Source organism: Petaurus breviceps, unplaced genomic scaffold, assembly GCF_028583685.1.
Source record: "Petaurus breviceps papuanus isolate PSGF00001 unplaced genomic scaffold, PetGlider_PUasm1.0 90701, whole genome shotgun sequence".
Classification (NCBI taxonomy): domain Eukaryota; kingdom Metazoa; phylum Chordata; class Mammalia; order Diprotodontia; family Petauridae; genus Petaurus; species Petaurus breviceps.
In genome coordinates, this window is record NW_027187316.1 from 3546131 (window position 1) to 3566562 (window position 20432).

A 20432-nucleotide genomic window follows, 5' to 3' on the forward strand; every position below is an offset into this window, starting at 1 on the left:
CCCAGACCTTTAATGGGCCTCACTTGGAGCCTAACAAGAGAAGCTTGCTTAGGGGAGGTTTGTTTTTCAAGGCACCTTTTGTTACTTTGTAATTAGGCAGTGGGTCATGAAGGTTGTGATGTCTTCTGGATAGCCATCAATCCCCCCTGGTTCAGAAAACTCAGATGTTGGTGCTTTTCTCTCTGGTGGCTAAAACTGTATCTATGTAAGATAGCTAGAAGCCCAGTCTGTTGGTCTGTTGAATTCTGTTATTTACTCTGCATTTTTTGTCTGCTTGTAATTTCTGTTTGTATTTTCTGAAGTTCAGGGTGTTAACTTTTTCCCCTGAACTAAATGAATGATATTTATGTTTGATTAAAGTAAGATTGTTGGCCCCTTTTGAGTTACTTTCCTTTAGAAAAGCAAATCAAAGAACCTGTGTTAGCAGTCATCCTGGGTGTGGTAGGGTACTTGCTGATACATAAGCATAGTGCCTTATGTAAATTAGTGTCACGATAAAAGTCTGTTGAATAGAAATAAACATGCCTCTGCCCCTAACCAGCTTCTCCCACCCTTATTTCAGTCACTACTCCTTAAGCCACCAGGATCCACTGTGCTGAGACATCTATGTTAGAGGGTCAGTTCCAGAACTCAAATTTTTTGTCTCCCTATATAATACATGTCCTAATGCTTCCTCTGTTCATTAGAAAATTAAATACAAATCTATACATATAAAATAGGCAGTGTGTGTATTTAAAAACTCCTGGGAAAAGGATATAAGATTTAGATTTGCATATGGAGAAAACTTGATGATTCCAGAATCAAAAGTTGGTTATTTTAATTATGTGATGGAATTTTAGAGATTGAAATGTTAGCTACATCCTTAGCTACAGTTTGCAGAGCTATTGAGAGACATCCCAGGTTAGTGATTAGAGAGAGCTAACCTTAGAGGCAGGAAGACTTAATAAAGAACTAAGGCCAAAAGAGTTGAATGACATCCCTGAGGTCACACATTGCAAAAAGAAGAGCAGGGATTTGAATTCACTTGTTATGTCTTCAAGGCATTTACATTCTAGATACACAAGATGGGAATGGAGTGCAAAATCAGATATAGTATGACATCTATAGGGGTATAAATTATAAGGGATAATCTGATAATAGCTGGTATTTAGGGTTTGAAAGTGCTTTATTTCATTTGATGACCATAGCCACCTATTGAGGTAAATGATTTGCCCAGGGTCACACAGCTAGTAAGTTTCTGAGGCAGGATCTGAGCTCAGGTGTTCCTAACCTAAAGTCTGACACATTATGCACTATGCTAACTAGCTGCCTCTCTATGCCTGAGATAATGTGTCCCTTTTAAAATTGGCCTAAGTCTTTCGAATTATAGGAAATCCACTTGTCATGGTTGTTAAGGTTCTGCTCTGAATAACTTTCAGGCTAAAATAATGTTTAAATGATCACATCATCTACAAAATTTTCACATGGCCTTCTTGGGTCAGTTGGATAAACAACAGTGACCTTGATGTATATTTTATAAATGAGCATCATGTCTTTTTTCAGAGCTTGCCACTAAAAGTGCTGCTCTATTGTGAACTCCTTTTCCCTTAAAATCTATGGAACAAAAGACTGTACCATGATTCAGCATAATTAATGCATTTACCACTACAGTGCTTAGGAGTTGGTGTCTTTGCACTCATTGTTGACTGTAAATTAAGAATAATGTCTTAGTCACAGACCATTAGAGCTACTTGATGGTCATCCAGTCTCAACTCCTCCCCTCACCCTTCCTTGTTCTAGAGGGGGAAATGAAATCCAGTGAAGGGTACAATGGCCAAGGTCATTAAGCCAGTAAGTGGCAAAATGGCGACTTGAACACTACTCTCCAGACTCTGAGTCTAGGGGCTCTTTCTAGCATTCTATACTTCAGTTGAATCTTTAAAATGTATTTTCAAAGAGCTATAAAATGATTAATGAATTTACATAGTCCTGCAAGGATTTATTAAGTATCTATTATGTGCTAAGTACTATGCCAGACACAGTAGATACTGAAATGCATCCTAAAACTCATGGCTTTGGTTGTTAATTGTTGTTTGTACTTCCTTCTCGAAAAAAGACCATAATATCAGGGAGGTGATGCCATGATTCACATGCAAGTGAATTAGATTTAAGTGAGGAAGGACTGTGCAAAGTCACCAGCCTCACTTTCTCCTCCAGAGCCATCTGGGTCAAGTGGACAGAAACAGATCAGGACAATTGGAGATGGCCCCAGATGCAGTGGAAGGCCAATTAACAACCAAAGTCATCCTGTATAACTTTTGTCCATGATCTCCCCTAAATTTGTCATAGAGGCTTAAACCAACATTCTTGAAGTCTTTCTCAATACCTTCTGAAATCACAAGCATACCAGTGGAACAGTCAAACTATCTACCTGTTTAACAGTGAAGTATTTACAAAAGGAATATTTATTTCAAAAGATGTAATCACAAATACACAAATTTACTCCTCTAACTCATAGGAGAAATAACCCTCCTTCCTCCCCGTACCACCTTAGTCCCTGGGGAGGAGAAGGAGATTAGGTTCATAGCTGATCTCAGTTCTCACAGAATGCTGTACTGGTTCCAAGTCCAAACCCACCTCAATTTCAAATCCCAAGTTCTCTGGCTTTTCGGAGTTTCTCCACTGGGCCTTCCTGGATACACCATTTTGCCATGGCTTGAACTCCTGGTTCCATGGAAATCATCTCTAGCACCTGAAAGTAAAAGCAAACAATACAGAGCAGAAACAAACATTCCCAAACCCATTTTTAGGAGTCAGGGTCAAAGAGAGGGAGTGGGAAAAGTGTTCCTTCTGTTCTTCCTGGTTAAGTCACATAGCCCATGTCCATGACCACTGAGCATAGCTAAAAGATGGTAGAAAAGAACATGGCCAAAAAAAAAAGAAAATAGTTCAACCTTGCCAGTTTTAAAGATGCAGCCAGCTAATCAAAGGCAGCTACCCCTACACATGTGATAGAGGACATAGTGAACACCGTGTCCAAACTGGGCATGCTCAAAAGCTCCTCAGTGGCACCCCCATGAAAGAACCAAGCATGCTGAGAAGCCCTGGCTACACCCATGATCCCTTATTCTTGACACATTTTCTCCTTTTTTTTTCACTCATAGACATTTTTCCCTAAGTATGTCCTTTACACAAGTATTTCTTCAAAGTTCCTTATCTGTTGTACTGTTGTCATTCAGTTGTTTTTCAATCATGCCTGACTCTTTGTAACCCCATTAAGAGTTTTCTTGGCAAAGATACTAAAGTGGTTACCACTTCCTTCTCTGGTTCATTTTACAGATGAGGAAACTGAGGCAAATAGGGTTAAGTGACTTTCTCAGGATCACACAACTAGTAAGTGTCTAAGGCCAGATTTGAACTCAGAAAGATCAGTCTTCCTGACTCTAGGTCTGGCACTCTGCCCACTACACCACCTAGTTGCCCTTTATTCCTTGTAAACTGCAGCTTATTCTTATCTCCATATACTCCTCACTTGCCATACCAACAATATTCATTTTCAGTTCCACAGATAATGGGATATTACATTTTTCATGACCAAACAATAACATGGGAAAAAGAATGGTATTAAAAAAAAGAAAGGGCTATAGTGGGGCAACTAGGTGGTGCAGAGAGTAAAGCACCGGCCCTGGAGTCAGGAGGACCTGAGTTCGGTTCCGGCCTCAGACACTTAACACCCACACAAAAAAACTAGCTGTGTAACCTTGGGCAAGTTACTTAACCCCAATTGCCCTCCAAAAGGCAAAAAAAAAAAATGGGCTTTTGTTTACAGGAGAAATTAAAGAGGCATTAAAAGAGCTTTGCATTTTCTCAAGTGCAATATAACCTGCTCTCCTCCTGTTTAATTCTGGGCCCAACTTGACAAAATGAAAAATAGACCCTGTCCTCAAAGAACTTATAGTTGAATGAAAATTTACATTACATAGGGCATAAATCCTGGAAGTTAGTCCAATAATATTACCTTTGAGGTAAAGATATAGGTCAAATTCTTAAATAAAAATTTACTTAAAATATCTAAAGTACTTATCTCTAAGCAACAACAACAGCCCAGCAACTTTACAAATATTATTTTAGTCTTCCTTTTAGTAAACTCTGGATTGGAACAAGGTCATTAGTATTTCATCTATATTTTAAATATGTAAACAAAGTTTCCATAAACAAAGTTATGGAAAGCATCAGTGACTCACCCAGTCAGTCACCTGTATAGGTAGAAATAGAATTTCTGAATCTCAAAATGGTGCTTTCCCCACAAGACTACCTCATTTCCCAAACCAGGAAAAAGGGCTAGGTCAGTAAGTAACATGAGAGCTTTCATCACTCAGGAGCCTGTTCAGTACAATTTGGAATTTTCATGACCTGTGTTCTAATTCCAGGTATTCTGTCAACCAGTTAATATTATTTTATTTAAATCCTTCAATCTCTCTAAACCTTATTATGCAATCTTAATATGTAAGTGATTTTAAAAGTGCTTAAAAATTTCAGGGTTGGGCGGCCAGGTAGCACAGCGAGTAAGAGCACCAGCTCCAGTGTCAGGATGACCTGGAGATCGAATCCTGGGCTCAGACACTTAGCACACACCCAGTAACACCTGGCCCTGTAACCTTGAGCAAGTTACTTAACCCCGATTGCTTAAAAAAAAAAATTCAGGGTTATTGTAGGGATAAATTAGAATATGGATGGAAATTGCTTTGTAAAGAACAATGTTCCCAAACCAATGGTCCCATTGTCCTTAGGTTCTCACAAAAGACAGGTATGGCTAAGGAGCTCCTTAGTCGCACAATATCTATGTAAACCACCAGGGGGCACTCTGTGGTCTGGGTTATAATCTCAGTTAACTGCCTTAAATGGGCAGGACCTCAGCTTTTTCCCTTTCAATTCCACTCTAGATTCCTATCTAGTGTTAGGGTATGATTAATTCCCATCAATAATTCATAATATATCAAATGGTTCTAACCCCCATTCTAGAAATATTTTCATCTTTTTTCAGAACTTTACATGACTCCCCAAGAGTTACTTGCTCATTAACATGTAGATGTGTATATTTACTAAAACAAAATCAAACTCCGATACTTTTTAAAAAGTATCTCAAAAGCCGTGTAGCTCTGCCAGACTCCTGCACTGTCTTCTTGGATATGCTGCACTGGTTTGTTGCTACCTCTACGAAGGGGTAGAGGAGAATTTCCAAGTATCCATCAAAGATCAAAGTCCAAGTGGAAGAAGAATTAAGCTCACTGCCCTCAGTTCTCACAAGGACTGCTCTCTACTCCTGGCTGCCAGTCTGACGTTGGGTTTGTCAGCCAGCTGCTTCAGGGAACATAGATGCAAGATCTTTCTCTGCCTCTCCTTAAGGAATCTCACAATGGTTCCTCAGGTGACCCAAACTCAAAACATATGCAGGGAACCCCATGCTCAGAGTCTTCATGGGCTGACCAGCTTTCTACTTGATCATCAGTCTGCCAGGGTGACCACCTTCAGAATGCATGCTGCTAGTTGGAACTCCTGGCAGAGCAAGAAATAAAGCCCCCCGAGAGGTAGGGAGATTGTCCCAATAGGCTGAATGATGTAAAGCATTTTCTCCATCTTTTTTTTTAATCTCTCTTCCCATGAAATCTTATATGACCTTTTTTTTCCTTCTATTTACTCTAATTCCCTAAGGCTACTCAGTCCCACACTTCCCATCTCTCTATAGCTTCCAGATGTGGCTAATGTAGGGTGATCCACCAAGCAAGAATTTATTAAGCATTAACTATGTGCCAACCAATATTCTAAGCATTGGAGATACAAAGTAAGGTAAAAATAGTTTCTATCCTCAAGGAAGTTACACTTTTTTTTTTGGCTTTTTGGAGGGCAATTGGAGTTAAGTGACTTGCCATGGTCACATGGCTACTAAGTGTGTCAAGTGTCTGAGGCTGGATTTGAACTCAGGTCCTCCTCATTCCAGGGCCCCTGTCCTATTCACTGCACCACCTAGCTGCCCCCAGGAATTTACATTTTAATTGAAACACATAGATAAGAGGGCAGCTAGGTGGTTTGGGTGGGTACTAGTCTTGGAATCAAGGCATCTTGAGTTCAAATCTGGCCTCAGACACTTACAAGCTGTGTGATCCTGGGCAAGTCACTTAACCTTGTTTGCCTCAGTTCCTCACCTATAAAATGAGCTGGAAGAAAAAAAAATAGTGGGCCATTCCAGGATATTTGACAAGAAAATTCCAAATGGGGTCATGAAGGGTCAGATACAATTGAACGACAATAAGACAAGAATATCATATGAGTTACTGTATTTGCAAATGTAAGCAATGTACAAATGCAAAATAAAGAAGAGACAGATTCAGAGTCTAACAGAGTCTAAGTCTAGGTTTTTGCATTCAGTAAAGGTGGGCTAATTGCCTTCTGGACCCATCTCTACTTAGTACCCATCTCTGTTAGTGCCTATGCTTCTTTAGAAATCCCTTCTTTGCAGTGGCACCATCCCAAGGACTTCTGTTGCACTCTGAGAGGAGACATCTATCCTCAACTGTTCATTATTAAAGTCACTCCATGAGATCTGCAGCACATTGGGAACCATGCAAAACTGTGAAATGTGAGAAGTTTGTCTTCAGCCTCTTTCTTTTCTTGCTCCATGCCCAATATTCCCACTTGAGTGTTTTTAACACCCTATCTACATGCTAACTTCACCCAAAGACACCTTTTCCTGCTCTCAGGGTGATTCATCATCTATAATCAGCACTTTCTTCATGCTACTCTCAGTCAAGGTCTCCATAGGAAGAACTTCCTTTCTTAGTAACATACAAGGTCCTTCAGGGCGTTGCTTAAGTACCTAACAGTGCTTGGCAAATAGTAGAACTTGGTGGGAAAGGAACTGACTTTGAGTTGGAGGATGCAACTTCAAATTCTTCTTCTGTCTCTTATCACTTGTGTGATCTTGGTCAAATCATTTTACCTTACTAAGACTTAGTAAGTCTTAAAATGATAAGATTGAGCTGGACATGCTTTAAGGTACCCTTGGACTCTAAATCTTTGATCCTACAAACTGAAAACAAATTTTCCTGGCCCATTACTACTTTATTTCCCTGTATTCCTCTGATTTGGCTTATCTCTGTGTTTCTTTTTCTGGGGCTCCAGTTCTCTCTGTGCCTTTCTATATCATATTAACTAATGTGATCAACTAAGGAAGATTTTGGCTCCTAGAATTGGGATAATTCAACAAGGAATGGGTTACTCTCCTGTAGCTCACTATTACTGGAGGTATCCAGGGTCATTGTAAAAAGGAGAGGGGGAAGAGAGAACAAGCATTTATAAAGTCTAGGCCAGGCACCATACTCTGCACTTTACAGATATTACCTCATTTAATACTCACAAAAACCCTAGGGTGTAGATGCTATTATGAGTCCCATTTTTATAATTGAGGAAATGGAGACAAACAGCAGTTGTAATTTGTTCAGGGTCACACAGATAGTATGTGTTTGGGGTTGGATTTGAACTCATGTCTTCCTGATTCCAGACATAGTGCTCTTATCCAATGTGCCACCTTGCTTTGGGCAAGGATTGAAATAGACCACCTATATGGTCCCTTTGTGGTTCTTAAGATCCTATGATTCTAGTCTATAAATCGTCTAGGAATATCCTTCTGGAGGTAACTGTCCAACAGAGATGTATACAGATGAATAAAATGTGGATTCCAAACCAGATGGAACAGGTGCTACCATAGCAGGTGGGAGGATAGAGAAGGAGGATGTTTGCAGTGTAGAAAGGACTTTTTGGTGTAACCCACTGAAATCACACATTTGGGGGTGTCACTGTTCTGATAGCTCCATTTTAGGGGTGGAACTGAGGGACTTTTCTCCATGCCTTCATCACTTTTGTCCCCCTACAATTCATAGAAGCCATAATGTCCAATAGGTGGGACATTTCCAGGAATTGAAGACCTTGTCTCTTCCAGCTGATACTCTGCCATCAGGAAATCCCCACCCCTAAGCTGGACATTGTCACTTGAGATATTCATCTAGTCCAATCTACATGAGACATGTGAAGGGAAACCTAGGCTAGAGGCACAACTTTGTTGGCTGCAGTCCATGCACCAAAGAGTACTATGAGCTCATCAGTGAGGAATGGTATGTCCCTGTATGTTCTATTCAAAAACACCAGACGCAAGTTTATTGGTGTGCCCCACCAGAGGAATAAGCATCTCAATTCCCAGAACACTCTACAGACACCCCATGTTCTCTAAGGCCCCCAAGAGCAATCCTAGGCACATCATGGCAGGCAATTCTTAACAACTGATTTGTATTGAAGAACAATCACCAGACCCATCCCAACTTCCATTTCTTTTATCAAATGCCCCTGAAGTTCCATCTGACTCCCTGTGATTCCAGGACAATCAAAGCCTATAAGCATTTACTTTTTGTAAATAGTAGTTTGTGTCACAAATGTTGGTTTCAGATTTGTAATCCCCTGCTACTAGGGAGGCTGAGGCTGGTGGATTTATTGAGTTCAAGTGTTCTAAGATGCAGTAGGGAAAAGTCAAACAAGGGTCTGCACTAATGTTCACTATAGTGAAATGTTACTATAGTGAGCTCTTGGGAGCAGGGGGCCTAAGAAGCACCTGCCCACATTAAAAACAGAGCAGGCTAAAGTTTTCATGCCAAACCCCAGTGGGATCAGGCTCAACAGTGACCACTGCTCTTCCAGACTGGGTGAGATGGGGAAGTTGAGTCTCAAATAACAGTGATGATAACAAATTAAGTAAAATAGTAACTTGTTAAATTTTTAGTAAACATGCAAAGTTTTATATGAATGAGTAATCCTTTTGAAGTTATATAAAGTTAGGAAAGATTAAAACCTTATGGGATTGGGGGCTAGAGCCATGCAAATAATTATGGATTATTAATGGGAATTAATCATACGCTTAAGGCAGAGCAGCAGCACAGAGTGACACTAAGACTGGGAAAAGTTGAGAAGACCTGGCAGGAAAGAGGTCCCTTCCATTCAGGAGCTAAGCTGATAGGCTGGTTCATAGAGTACCATCTCATAGCTTACATAGAAAATGGAACCTTAGAATTTGAGTCTAAGTCCAACCCATTCATAAACTGGCTCCCCATTATTGGTTGGTTGTTTGGTGTCCTTTGTGATCAATGAGGACCAAAATGACCTCACTATGTTGGAGTCAAGGTACAGTGCGCCCAACGGCGGCTGACCAAACCGATACGAGCTTGACGGTTCTACCACAGGTCAGGCACAAATAGTCCATGTGAATATTTGGAATGGTGGTTTCCTCTACATTTGTGCATCTCACATTTCTTATGAGTGACTTCAAGTCTGCTTTGCTCATAGAGTACAGAGACTTCTTTGATGTGGGCATACCATGCTGGGTGATCCTGTGCCAATGTGCAATCAGTTCCTGGAGAATGTCCCTGTATTGTTTCTTCTGAACTCCATGCCTTGTTTGAGTTCTCCTTAAAACAGATTTTTAGGCAAACATACTTTTGGCATTCAAACAACATGGCCAGCTCATCAGAGTTGTGCTCTCTGTCTGAATGCTTGACAGTTTAGCTTGAGAAAGGACCTCAGTGTCCAGCACCTTATTTTGCCAGGTGATCTCCAGAATCTTCCTAAGACAATTCAAATGGAAGTGATTCAGTTTCCTGGCATGGTGCTGGTAGACTGTCCAGGTTTCCCAGGCATGCAGCAATGAGGTCAGCACAGCAGCTCTATATACCTTCAGTTTAGTAGGCAGTCTAATTCTTCTTCTCTCCCACATTTTCCTTCAGAGCCTCCCAGACGCTGAGCAGTAATTCTGGCAATGCATACATCAAGCCTCATGATGTATGTCTACATCCCTAGAAAGTATACTGCCAAGTTAAGTGAACTCATTCATAGCATTCAGAATCTCTCCATTTGCTATACTTGCTGGCTCCACATATGGATGGTGTGGTGCTGCCTAGTGGAGAACCTCTATTTTCTTGGTATTCATTGTTAGGCCAAAAGTGGCAGAAAATTGATCCATACTTTGCTGCATTGAGAGGCTGACAACAGTCATCCAATCTCTCTGCTTAAATCCCTCCAAAGGTGGGGGCAGGGGAAAAAACCTATCACCACCAGAGGCAGCCCACATTTTATTTTTGGATGGTTCTAACAATTAGGAAGTTAGAGCTCTCCAAAATGGAATGAGCTGCCTCTAAAGCTTATGGGTTCCCACTCTGCCTAATTCCTCTCTTGGTTCTTAAGTAAAGATGATGTTCCTGCATATCAACTCGTGATTCTTTAAATAGTGTACTACCAAATATTAGGCACTGGAGATAGAAAGGCAAGGAGGAAACTACCTGTATATATGTGTGTATGTATGTACATATACATGCATTTACACATACATACACACATATATGATAATTCAAGAAGGAAGAAAATGCTAACAAGTAGGAAGCCCAGGGAAAGCTTCCTGTAGGAAGGGACACATAAGCTGAACCTTGACAGAAACTACAACTGAGAAGTGGAAGACATTAGAGGAGTGGAGAGTAGCCTGTATAAATACATGGAGGTGAGAGATCACTTATAAAGTAAGGAGACCAGCAAATAGGCCAGTTTGTCTGGAATGTAGAGTATATGAAAGGGAAGTGATATAAAATGAGTTTGGGAAAGCAGGCCAAAGGCAGGCTGTGCATGACTTTAGATGCTAAGCTGAAGAGTCTGTATTTTGCTGTAGAGAAGTTTTTGAGGGGGTCGGCAATACAGTCAATGATTTTAGAAAGATTATCTGGTAGATGTGTGAAGGATAGATCATAGCTCAGCTCCTCCAGCTATTTCCCTTACCTGGGATGCCCTCCCTTTCTTCTGCATCTCCCCAAATCTTATCTACATTTCAGGTCTCATCTCTTCCTCACCTGACCATTCCAGTTCCCATCGGTCTTTTCCTTATCTAAATTCCTATTCTACATATTATTGTTATTATAACTCGGCATCTACTTATATAAGATCATAGAATTATCTTATAAAATCATGGAATTTAAAGCAGGAAGAGACCCTAGAGATCATTTAGTCCTACCCTCTCATTTTACAGATAAGGAAACTGAATCTCTAAAAGGGAAAGAGACTTGCCCAAGGTCAGACATGCAGTAAGTGCCAGAACCTTTTTACTATTCCATTTACATCTGTCAGTACTATATCCCTAACTAAATTGTAGGATCCTTACTGATAACAATTTTGTTTTATTTTACTTGCATTCCTCACAGCAGTTTGTTAATTATCCCTCATTTTTACAGATAAAGAAACTCATGCCTAGAAAGGGCAGACAATATGGTATAGTAGAAAGAGCTCTAACTTTTTTCAAGCTAGAAACTGAGTTAAAATCCCATCTTTAACAATCTTAAATACTTATGACCTATATGTGACTTACAATATGTTACTTAATCTGCCTAAATCTCAGTTTCTTCATCTGTAAGATGGTGAGAAGGGTTGGATAGATGAGCTGGTCTCTGAGGTCTTTCCCACCTCTGGAACTGTGCTTCTATGAAGCAATTTAACCAAAAGAACACAGCTAGTGCATGACGAAATGAGGACTAGAACTTGCGTTTCTTTCAGGGATGTTATATCTGGAACCACTTTGTAGTTGATTGTTAAATTTTCAGTGTAAACATTTATACTTCAGAAATAGCTAAATGCTACAAATCAAAGTTTGATTTATTATTTTGTTGATTGTCTAGGAGAAGAAAGTAATGTAGAAAATGTTAGTAATTAGATTGGATTAAAAGTATATCAGATGTACATAAGGACAACTATAGGTGAATACAGTACCAGACCTGGAGTCAGTTCAAATCTGCCTGCAAATACTTACTAGCTGGGTGACCCTGGGCAAGTCACTTAATCCGTTTACCTCAGTTTCCTCATCTATCAAATGAGCTAAAGAAGGAAATAGCAAACCATTCCAGTATCTTTGCCAAGAAAACCCCAAATGGGGTCACAAAGAGTCAGAGACATTTGAAACAACACAACAGTTGTACATTATTTATTCGTTCATTTGGAGAGTCTGTTGTTAAACACTTAATCCCCTACTGCTAGCCTGACATCCTTCTCTAAACTTTCACCTATGACCAAGAGAAGCATGTTTGATGGATCTTTAGCTTTAGTGACTTTAGTAAAAAGGGGGAAAGGAAGTTTGTTCTTGCTTGGGAGGGTAACATCAAAAGTTGATTTTCAGGAAACAACATTCCTTAGTGATGTATCTGCTCTCTACCCTACAGGACCATAATTATACCTTCTAATTTTGCTTCCATTCCCAAGACTGCGAAAGAGAGACAGAGAGAGACAGAGACAGAGAGACAGAGACAGAGAGAGGGGAAGAGAAAGAGATAGAGACAAAGATGGAGGGGGGAGAGAGAAAGAGAGCTACAGAGAGAGACAGAGAGAATAATAGGGAGAGAGGAGAAGAAGAGAGAAGGGAGGAAGAGAGAGACAGAGAAAGACAGAGAGAGGGATTGAAATTTCCCATTTCTTATACTTTTCCCACTGCTTACCCAGGAGGATCAGAGGAAGGAATTCAAAGTAGCCTTGTGTTCTTCTGTCCTACTGGGGAATTGGAACCAAAGAAGACAGGAAGTAGAAAATTAGTAGCAGTATACATTGCCTTTTTATCCTCCTTGGGTCCTAAGAATAGCGGCCAAGTTGTGAGGACCATGTACTGGTGGAAAGTGAACCAGGATGGTAGGAATGAGTTGAGCTCTCAGCTTTGCTGCTTATTTTAGCTGTGTGACCTTGGGCAAGTCTATGCCACTCTGGTTTCAGTTTTCTCATCTATTAAAGTGATTTATAAGGATCTACACTTTTATATCTTTCACATTTCAATCATTCTCCATCATTCATCCATACTTATTCACAAAGCATTTATTAAATGCCTACTGTGTGCCTAAATATTTCAGATCCAAGAAAGAACAAAGGGATACTGATAGAAAGAAAATACATTTTCTACCCTGTATGTGAAATTATTTTAATGCAGAGGGTTTCTTAATTGTGTGTGTGTGATGAATTTCTTTGGCAGCCTGCTAAAGAAGGTTAAAGACCTTTTCTACAATAATGTTCATGAAAAATAATTCTGTTCCCCTCTCCTCTTATCTCTTCACATATGTAGTGAGAATAGTCTTAAAATGACATCACCCTAGGGAGGAGGTAACCTAAAAATTATATTGAGGTATAATTGATAGACATTAGGTTCTTTCTTTTACTGGGGAGACAATGAATGGTAGGTGGAATTATGCCCTTGGAGAAAAGGAAAGGAGAAAGATTTAAAGGAGGGGAAAGAATTACATGAGTGACCAAAGCAAAAATCCATCCAGTTCTACAATTTGTCCCAGGACTAGACCCAGACAAAATGAAACAAATAGAAAACAATTCTAGGAATTTGTAAATGAGAAATGCTGTGGTATGAAGTGAATATATACAGGGTTCAGAGTAACAGAAGATTTTTTTTTTTGCCTTTTTTTTTTTTGGAGGGCAATTGGGGTTAAGTGATTTGCCCAAGGTTACATGGCTAGTTTGTGTGTGTGTGTGTGTGTGTGTGTGTGTGCGTGTGTGTGGATGGGTGTTAAATGTCTGAGGCCAGAACCGAACTCAGGTCCTCCTGACTCTGGGGCCGGTGGTTTACTCACTGCGCCACCTAGCCGCCCCCAGAAGATTTTATTTAAAAAAAAATTATATTTGATTTGATTATATTTGATCCTGGAATTAATAGGGAATTAACTAGCATTTATTAGGTGGATAATTGGAGTTTATTGAGTGGGGCAGTGACATGTGACATGCACAGATCTGCATTTTAGGAAAATTATTTTGGCAGCTGATGGAGTTTAGGAGCATGGATTGGATGAGGAAAGCCTTGAGGAAGAGACATTAACCAGAAGTAATCCAGGTGAGAGGTAAGGAGAGCTTATACCAGTGTTATGGTAAGGGCTGGTATCTGATGAGAGCCTGTGCCAAACTGAGTATCATAGAGAAAATGGTATTTAAGGAATGTTAATTCAATAGCAGAGTTCAAGATGAAGTCTACCTGTAAAAGACAGGGAGAAAAATTAGGGGGCTATTGAAGTTACTTGTATGTGAAATGAAAGAGATAAGGACTAGTTTCTAATACACATTGCTGTGCTGTCTACATGTCAGGCATTCAAAAAATATTTATTGATTAAGCATTGGTGTGGTAGCAGTGAGGCTAGAGAGATAAATGGCCTCATCAGAGAGATATTCAAGAGAGTTTGGTGACTGATTGACTATAGAGGCTGAAAGAAGAAAGGAATCTCTTAAGGTTTCAAGCTTGGAGAACTGGGGGAAATGATTGTACCACTGATAGAAAAGGCAGAGTTGCAAAGGAGAACACTTTGGAGAGGGAGAAACCCTAGCAATGTGGTTTTATGTTGAATTACACATGGTACTTAAATGGAGATAGAGCTAGCAATTACATAGTGTTTTGGTGTCTTGCAAAGTGCTTTATAAATATTACCTCATCTTGTCCTCACAACCACCCTGGAAGGTAAATGCTATTATTATCTCCATTTTACAGATGAGGAAATTTGAGGCAAACGAGAGGTTAAGGGATTTGCCTAGGGTCATGAAGCTAGCAAATGTCTGAGTCTACACTTGAACTCAAGTCCTCCTGTCTCTTGTTTCAATGAACAATTTTGAGTGAATATGTTATTTTAACCATTATAAAATACCCAAATTAACAATAAAATACATATGAAGGATTAACATATGAAGAAAGACACTATCTGCGTCCAGATAAAGAAATGATAAATAGACATACGTATAGAATAATTTTACATATATGTATATATACATATATAGGCATACATGCATACATATATAGGTTATGTATGAGGCCCATACATAAGCCCTAGAGATAGCCACCATTAGACACACACGCATATAATATATGTATATATTTTATATGTGTGTATGTATATATTATATGTGTATGTGCATGCATGTGCATATGTGGCGTGTGCGTGTGTGTGTAATGGTGGCCATCTCTAGGGCAGGGTGGAAGGAGGGGGGAAAAGAAATTTACATTCTAACTTTGTTGTTTATTTAAAAGGAATAGCAAGTTACATAGCAGATTTGCAGTTTCATGAGCAATCATCTTTTTTTATTATACTATATTATGGAAATGCTTGCTTTATTCCATAAAAATTAAATTTATTAAAAAAAGATATATAGAAGAAGAGAACTAGAATTCAGGAAAGAGGTAAAAAAATGATTAAAGATGTCTGTTTGAGAGTCTGAACAAGTGAAAGAGAAGAAAGAAGAGTTTGTAATCATTGAGTCTTGAAGGACTTGATGGTGAAGGAAGAGTCACAAAAAGGACAGAGAAACAAGAGAAGGTTACAAAGAAGACAACTTTTTAGAAGTTAAGGGACAATGAATGAATGGAAAAGCTAGCCTCAGCCACATCCTAGCTTTGTGACCCTGGGCAAGTCACTTAACCCTGTTTACCTCAGTTTCCTCAACTGTAAAATGAGCTGGAGAAGGATTAGACAAACCACTCTAGTATCACTGCCAAGAAAATCCCAAATAGGGTCATGAAGAATTAGAATCCAATGACTAAAAACAACAACAAGAAGTTAAAATTACTTTGTAATTGCAACTCACATTTATCTACCAGTCATTCAACAAACATTTAGTAATTGTATCCAAGTGCCAGACATGTCCTAGGGATACAGACAGTTGGAGCTCTGGCACTTGAATAGGCAGTGGGAAGTCACCAGGAAGAAGAATTCTGACTCTGGCTCTTTATTAATTCTCCATTCGTCTTTCAGATCTACCGAGGCCATGGAGAAGAAAGTGAGAACTACAGGGTAGAGTCACCAAGGCACAAACGAGCTGGTAAGTGAGCTCTTTTGCAAAAATATACTTCCCTGTGATTCTAATAAAACATATGAAGTTTGTGAGTACTTATTGACCAACTGTGATAATATGTGGAGAAGCAGCATGACACAGTAGGTAGAGGGCCGGGCTTGGAGTCCAGAACCACTAGAGATAGACTTTATACAGCACTTTAAGGTTTACAAAGCATTTTACAAATATTATTTTATCTAATCCTCACATCAATCCTGATAAGTGAATGCTAAAATTATCCCCATTTTACAGGTTAGGAAACTGAGGCAAACAGAAGTTAAGTGACTTGATAGTAAATTTTTAGAGGCTAGATTTGAACTCAAATCTTCCTGACTCCAGGTCTGGCTCACTAATCCACTGTCCCACTTAGCTGACTAAGGGTTCAAGTTTTTCTTCTGATATTTATACTAGCTGTGTGACCTTGGTGAAGTCACTTAATCTCTATAATATCTGCTGATTCATAAAGGATTAGGATAAATATTGGTATAACTATAGTTCCCATATGAGGAGATCCCCAAGCTCACAGGATCACAGTGTTTTTGAAATACACAATATACCATGCTATCTCCTATGCATAGGCTAGAGATTTGATGCCTTGGAGAGCTCTCTGAACTTTTTCAGGAGAAGAGACACTCCAAAACTTTCACCTGGGACAAGTCATGAGGTGAAGGAGAAGTTTATATTTAGTGCAGAAAAGGGAGGGAAAAATGAGGAGGGGAAGGCTACTGAGGGAGACAGTATACCTTGGAGCAGGCCCAGATTCCTATTCTTCTACAAGTGCTATCACCAAGAGATCAAAGGATCACATATGCTATTATGGGTCTAAAGCTATCATGGACCTTGGAAATCACAGGAATAATATTACCTGTGATATCTGCCAATTGGAAGCTAAATGATGTAGTGGATGGAGCATTGGGCCTGGAATCAGGAAGACTCATCTTCCTGAATACAAACCTGACCTCAGATACTTCTTAGCTGTAGGACCCTGGGCAAGTCACTTAACCCTGTTTGCCTCATCTGTAAAAATAAGCCAGAAAAGGAAATGGCAAATCTTTCTAACAACTTTGCCAAGAAAACTCCAAATGCGGTCTCTAATAGTCAGAGATGATTAAATTGACTAAACAACAAAAAATCTGCCAAAGCCCCAAAAGTTTCCCATTTTATATAAGTATCATAGAGGCAGTAAGAGTATGAGATGAGATTTGAACTCTGGTCCTATGACTCCTCATTATGCACTCTTTCTGCAGCTACTGGAGAGCAGAGGCGGGCCAATGAAAGAATGTGGATGGAGAAGCTTGGCCAAGGGTGCCACTGCTATTGTCAGGGATGGTAGGCCAAGGAAGACAAGCTCCCAATATAGTGTCCTCTGTGACTGATACATTTTTTTTCACCATGGAACTAAGTTCCAGTTGCCTCACCCCAGTTACAACTCTGCCTTTCAGGTCAATAAGGGGTCTATTCAGTCTCATTCTCTATCCTACCACTTATTCAACAGAAGATCTTACTTTCAACAGGATATTCCATACTTGCCCAGGTTTGTTACACCCAGCACTGTTTCAGGCCTAGTAACCTAAAAGAGTCAACTGAGCTGTCAAAAGTAGACAATTGGTTAAGAATTTGGTCTGCCGTTCTCTGTTACATCAATTAACCTTGAAGTAACGAAGGACAGACAGACTGCATAGACCCTAGGGACTGGAATGAGTTCATGGAGTTCCAGGGAACAGCTGAAGCTATGGTAATTGTTGTTGTTGAGTCATTTCAGTCCTGTATGACTCTTCGTGACACTATTTGGGGTTTTCTTGGCAAGGTTACTGGAGTGGTTTGTCATTTCCTCCTCCAGCCTATTTTACAGATAAGGAACTGAGGCAAACAGGGTTAAGTGACTTGCCCAGGGTCATGCAGCTATTAAGTATCTGAGGCTGGATTTGAACTCAGGAAGATGAATTTTCCTGTTTTCAAACCCAGTGCTCTATTCACTGTACTATCTTGCTGTCCCTGAAGCTATAGTAAAAATTTGTCCAAATATCCGCATGTATCTAAAATGCATTATATCAGGCCAGAACAATTACACTCCTTGTGAGTTCTCATTTTGTTCCCTCCTTGTCTTACCTCCTGGTGGCATTCAAATCAAAACAACAAGGTTGTCATCCAGGCTTCTGCCTTTAAATAAACTTTCTCCTCCCCAACTCCATCCCACGACCTGGCTATCCCATGACAGGAAAAAGATAAGAGATGGGGCCAACCTGGTATTTTCAAACATCTTTGCTTTCCAAATCAAAATATTTGAAGATGAGTTCCTGCCTTCTTAAGCTCAGGATCCCTACTTCCTCTGAAGCAGTTTGGTGACCTTACAGCTGTGAAAGTAATGTTTTCCTGAACTTCCTGTTGAGAGTGGTTTTTTTCTTTTTCTTTTTTCTCCCCTGACTGACACTATCATTGAGAAGTTAGTTCTTCTCATGGAAGGAAAAGAGATCCTTAAGCTAAGGAGTTAACATCCCCAAAGTTTTCCTGGAATGTTCTTATCAAAAATGGCAATTGTAATGACAAATCAGTGAGAAAAAATATTATTTCCACTTATTATACACATAGTCCCTTTTGCTCTTGGGGCTTTGGATGCATTAGATAAAAAATGGGTGATAATAGGCTCTGGGAAGACAAATGAGCTTTGTTGGGCCTTAGCATTTTTACCAGATCCCAGGGGTTAGAAGAAGGCCAGACATTTCCCCCGAGGTATGTAACACATCAAAAGCAGTCAGACCTGGGGCAAAGGTGGGCCTACAAAAGAAATGGGAATAAATTGTAGAAATATTCCACTTAGCAGGGTCCCAGAAAAAAATGTTCTGGGTTGATATAAGGCACTAAACTTGATGTGCTGTTTACAGTTTTGCAAAGGGTTTTGATGTACCCTAAGTCTGAGTCCAACTGCACAAATCCCTACTAGGCTCCTTATTACACTGGGTTTAGGTTTCCTCATCTGCAAAAAATGAGGAGTTTGAACTACACCAGTCATTCAATCAATTACTCCAGAGTCGTGTATTAAATGCCTACTACTACCAAGCCCTATGCTAAGTCCTGGGAGTACAGGAACAAAAGTTGGGTCTTTTCTCTCAAGAAGCTTGCGTCTAATGTACACTATACATACACACACATGTGCGCATGTAAATATCCATGGATGTGTACATATATGCACATGCATTTATATTCATGTACATGCATAAATACATATAGGCATACCCATATATAGGTAGGTATGTATAGATACACACATATACATATACACATGCATATATTTATAATACAGAATATATTTAATCCAGAATTTGTACATATATATACACATACTATACACACACAGACATGCACATATAACTAAAAAGTACAGAAGCAACTAGGTGACACAGTGAATTAAGTACAGGGCCTGGGGTCAGGAAGACCTGAGTCCAAATCCAGCCACAGATACCTATTAACTGTGTGACCCTGGACAAGTCACTTAACCTCTGTTTGTCTTAACCCACTGGAAAAGGAAGTGGCAAATTTACCAAGAAAACTCAGAGATATTATTGGCGTGCCGTAGCCCATGGGGTCACAAAGAATTGGCCATGACTGAACAACAGCAGCAATTTTCAAAATAATTACGAAGTGGTTTGGGGATGTTGATTCTAGTAACTGGGGATGAGAATAAAAAAAAAACTGATAGAAAATTATGCTGGAGCTAAGTTATGAAGGAAACCAGGGATTTTAAGAGAAGAAGATGAGAGAAGAAAGGAAGGGGGAAAATTCCAGAATCTGGGAGATCAGCCAGGAGGATGGCATAGTAATCCAGGGACAAGGTTAGCAGAGTGGGTAATAAGGGAATAAGGTGGTAGCCATGAGAATGAAGAGCTGGATAGGAGAGACATCTTGAAAAATAATGGGCAGAATTCAGTGCCTGACCAGTTGTGGGGCTGGAAGGAAAGATGCAAAGAGAGCCCCAAGGTTTCAAGCCTGAGTGACAGCGAGAATTATGGTCTCCTTGATAGGTGATTCTAATAGAGACCAAGCATAGAGTGCTGGGCTTGGGGTCAGGAAGAGTTTGGTTCAGACTCAGCCTTTGTCATTTACCAGTTGTGTGACCTCAAGCAAGCCATTTAACCTCTCCATACCTCAGTTTCTCTGCCCATAAAATTGGAATAATATTGCCTGTGGTATCTGCCTTATACATTTGTTTGTGGGGCCCCAAAGAGAGAAAGTATGTAAAACACACTGGCAGAACTTAAAGAGCTATTTAAATACTAGTCTTAATAATACCTCACATTTATATAAGGCTTTAGGGTTTCAAAGAATTTTCTAAACATCTCGTTAGGAAAGTGATAAGCTCCAAATTTAGTCTCAGAATAAGGGGGAATTTAATAGGGAAATGTAGGAAGTTGAAGTTACTTATTGGTGGAGATGATCTAAATGGGTTCAAAATGTTTACAAAGATTCCCATCAAACTTTTCAGTGTGTGTGTGTGTGTGTGTGTGTGTGTGTGTGTGTGTGTGTGTGTG

The 20432-nt window shown here is 39.7% G+C and overlaps 1 protein-coding gene across 3 annotated transcripts in view; it reads left to right on the forward strand.

Moving 5' to 3' along the window:
* Positions 1–20432, forward strand: part of ADGRF5 (adhesion G protein-coupled receptor F5) — a 158753-nt gene that overhangs the window by 78170 nt on the left and 60151 nt on the right. For all 3 annotated transcript variants that reach the window (XM_069065815.1, XM_069065816.1, XM_069065814.1), the window contains exon 3: positions 15828–15894. In XM_069065815.1, the coding sequence (XP_068921916.1) occupies positions 15828–15894 (67 nt within the window). The remainder of the gene's footprint in view (positions 1–15827; positions 15895–20432) is intronic.